Consider the following 2,922-nt stretch of genomic DNA (forward strand, 5'->3'; position numbering starts at 1 on the left):
TGGAATTGTTTTTTCTTATTTTAAGTGCAAATTGTCTTGTTCCATTGTTAAAGTGTCTCACTTAAATCCTTAATTCAAGAAAAAATGCACTGATTTTAGGAAGAAATGACTTATTTAGATTTCATTTATTCTCCTGGTCAGTCACTCTTTGCCGGTTTGTCGTCATTTCTTTGCCCCCTTGTTGTGATTCTTCCTGGTTTGCAGTAGTTTGGGATTTTTGTGGATTTATGTTTTTAGATTTGCTGTTTGAAAACAGCAAAGTTTCTTTTTAAAATGTTTCTTGATTAAAATGTTTATCAAAGTTTAATTATTAAATTGGATCTTTACTCATTTCTTCCCCACACTCCTCAGACCGAAGCCGATAGGACAGGAGGACTCTAACTGTTCCTGACCTTTAACCTCAGAGCTCCTCTACTTCAATCAGCCGACCTTCTGCCTGAGTGAGGTTTGATTCACCAGGAGCGCCGTCCTGCACGAGGATTAGTGCTGCTAGACTGACAGCAGAGTTACTGAGGAAACTAATCAGCTGAGGTCTTCCTACCGTAAGAGAGGTGAAGGTCATACACATCCCTCCAAAGCCGTTCATGGCCAAAGCAAAGAAGATCAGGATGGAAAGATCTGAGAACAGAAGAGGCACAGATGAGAAAACATCTGGACGCTGGTTAACGAGGACATGAAGTACCGCAGAGGACGTACTGTTGGGATCGCTGGCTCCATAAGCAATGAGGAGGCAGGAGAAGGCGAAGCAAGCGCTGCAAACAGAGAGACACGGTGAGAAGAAGAAGAAGGAGCTGGAAGGTCCGTCTCCTCTGAACGGAGCCTCACCTTCCCAGCAGTCTCAGTTTACGCGGGCCGTATTTGTCCATGACGATGCCCAGGGGCAGAGTGATGGCGGACAGCAGGAAGGAGCCCACGGTGAAGGCCAGGTTCAGCCTCTCATCCTGGTCCTTGCAGATGGGCCAGTTGTTCATCAGCAGGAACTCCTCCTCCCCCCCGGGGGCCGCGGGCGAGGAGGAGTTGGAGACGTTGAGGCTGGAGATGTTTTCTATAAAGAAGGAGAGAAACTCTGTGAAACACCTGCTGATGGTTTTAATGAGGCGACTTCATCAGGACCATCAGCTGGTCCAGCATCTCACCCCCCCCCTGAGTAAACAGAGGGAGCAGAAGCCAGTAAACAGCTCCCAGAAATACAGAAATATTCACCAGCTGAACTTTGGCGCAGCGAGGGGGGGGGGCTCACTGTCCCTCAGCTGGTTCGTACCAACAGGTCTATTTCTGTGCTTCATCAGGGTGAGGTGGTGTAAACAGACGGAGGGGGAGCTGAGGACACAGCAGAGCGGCCAACGACCCCCCCCCCCATGTGAGCTGAGCTGCTTCTTTCCTCCTAGAAAGAAGCAGCTCAGCTCTGAACGTTAAACCAGAAACACGTTGGAGGCGGAGTCTGCTGGAGAAAACACGGCGTTCCTCGCTGAGTCAGGGAGACGGCAGGAAAGGAGCTGTTTATGCCCGGGGGGGGGGTTAGAGCAACAGGAAGCTCCAGTGTCAGGATGAGATGCTTCCAGACGGAGAAACTGGTTTGTTTTTGTGAGGATTTCAGTGGAGGAAAGGTTACAGATCTGATGAACCTCAGCGCTGAAACAGCAGGTTGGAATTCTGGTTTATAGAATCTAGATTTTAGATGAACAAACAGGATTAATTTAATCTGGATGAATCATTGGGAAGCTGGTGCAGCAGAAGCTTCAGACACTCAGCGACAGCAGAGGGAGGAAAACCTCCTCCTGCTCTCACAAACAGCGCTTTACTCCAGGAAGTGGTCATCATTACGACCATAAAAGGAGTCCTCCATGGTTCAGTCTGCTGCCTGCATGAAACCGTTCAAACACGTCCTGTTTGTCCTTTTGCTGATGACATTCTGCTCCCAGTCAGAAAGCAGCCGTTCAGCTGACTGGTCCAGCAATAAGGGACAGTCTGTGAACCCAGAGCTCAGCTCAGCAGACGACTCGTTCTGCTCTGTGTGACATTGGACACAGATACGGCGCCGCCAGCGGCGCTGATAACGCCGACCTTTACAGCAGAGCTAGAAACGCAGCTTTGTTCTGGACAGACATGCGACTCTAGAATGGCTGCACCCGTGGCGTCTGCAGCGGCTGGAGACGCATCAGACCAGGATTGGGGTCACTGGGGTTTTAGGTGGCAGCTGACTGCATCAGCAGAAATCTGACTGGTTGGAGCCGGACTTCCTGAAAACAGGCCGTTCAAAGCCGGTGACGCTTTCAAGGCTGAACTTTAGCTGCTCAAGGAAAGTCATGAAAAACACAAATAAAGAGCAGAAACTAAGAGCTTATCCTGGATTTCTGATGATTAAACTCAGACAACGTCTACTGTCATTTTGTAAACAGAGTGTATAAAAAAGGAAATGTTTTGTGCAGCTTTCACACAGTAAATGAGCAAAAGGTTAAACTGCAAAAACCATCTAGAAATTCCAGCTGAGATGAAGTTTGGTGCAGCATAAATAACCTGGAAGGATTTAGCTCCTCTGAACTCAGGAAACTTGTTTTTTCATGGAATAAAATGTTGTTCTGTAAAATATCGATCAGTGGAAAGACGTCATCTTTTATTTTGACCGAATCTTCCAGTGAAGACGAGCTGAAAGCCTTTTAGCGCCGCGTCTGGGAGACTTCTGAGAGTAAACGGCTCCGTCTCCTTTGGTTTTCAGTCAAGCGGAGCTCATTTCACAGCTGCTCACTGCAGCAGAGACTCAGATTTACATTGAGAACAGATAACTGGGAAAACATGGGAGGTCAGGCTGGACGGTTTCTCTGCACATGAAGACACCTTCTAATGTCCATGATGGATGGATGGATGGATGGATGGATGGATGGATGGATGGATGGATGGATGGATGGATGGATGGATGGATGG

The 2,922-nt window shown here is 48.2% G+C and overlaps 1 protein-coding gene across 2 annotated transcripts in view; it reads right to left on the reverse strand.

Annotated features, from left to right (window-relative positions):
- The window catches only part of LOC107094329 (large neutral amino acids transporter small subunit 4-like), a 20,665-nt gene that overhangs the window by 14,119 nt on the left and 3,624 nt on the right, over window positions 1-2,922 (reverse strand). For both annotated transcript variants that reach the window (XM_015389883.1, XM_015389882.1), the window contains exons 3-5: window positions 826-1,045; window positions 697-752; window positions 542-618 (exon numbers count right to left, since the gene is read on the reverse strand). In XM_015389883.1, coding sequence (XP_015245369.1) covers window positions 542-618; window positions 697-752; window positions 826-1,045 — 353 coding nt within the window. The remainder of the gene's footprint in view (window positions 1-541; window positions 619-696; window positions 753-825; window positions 1,046-2,922) is intronic.

This window comes from Cyprinodon variegatus, unplaced genomic scaffold (genome assembly GCF_000732505.1).
Source record: "Cyprinodon variegatus isolate N-32 unplaced genomic scaffold, C_variegatus-1.0 Scaffold479, whole genome shotgun sequence".
Taxonomy (NCBI): domain Eukaryota; kingdom Metazoa; phylum Chordata; class Actinopteri; order Cyprinodontiformes; family Cyprinodontidae; genus Cyprinodon; species Cyprinodon variegatus.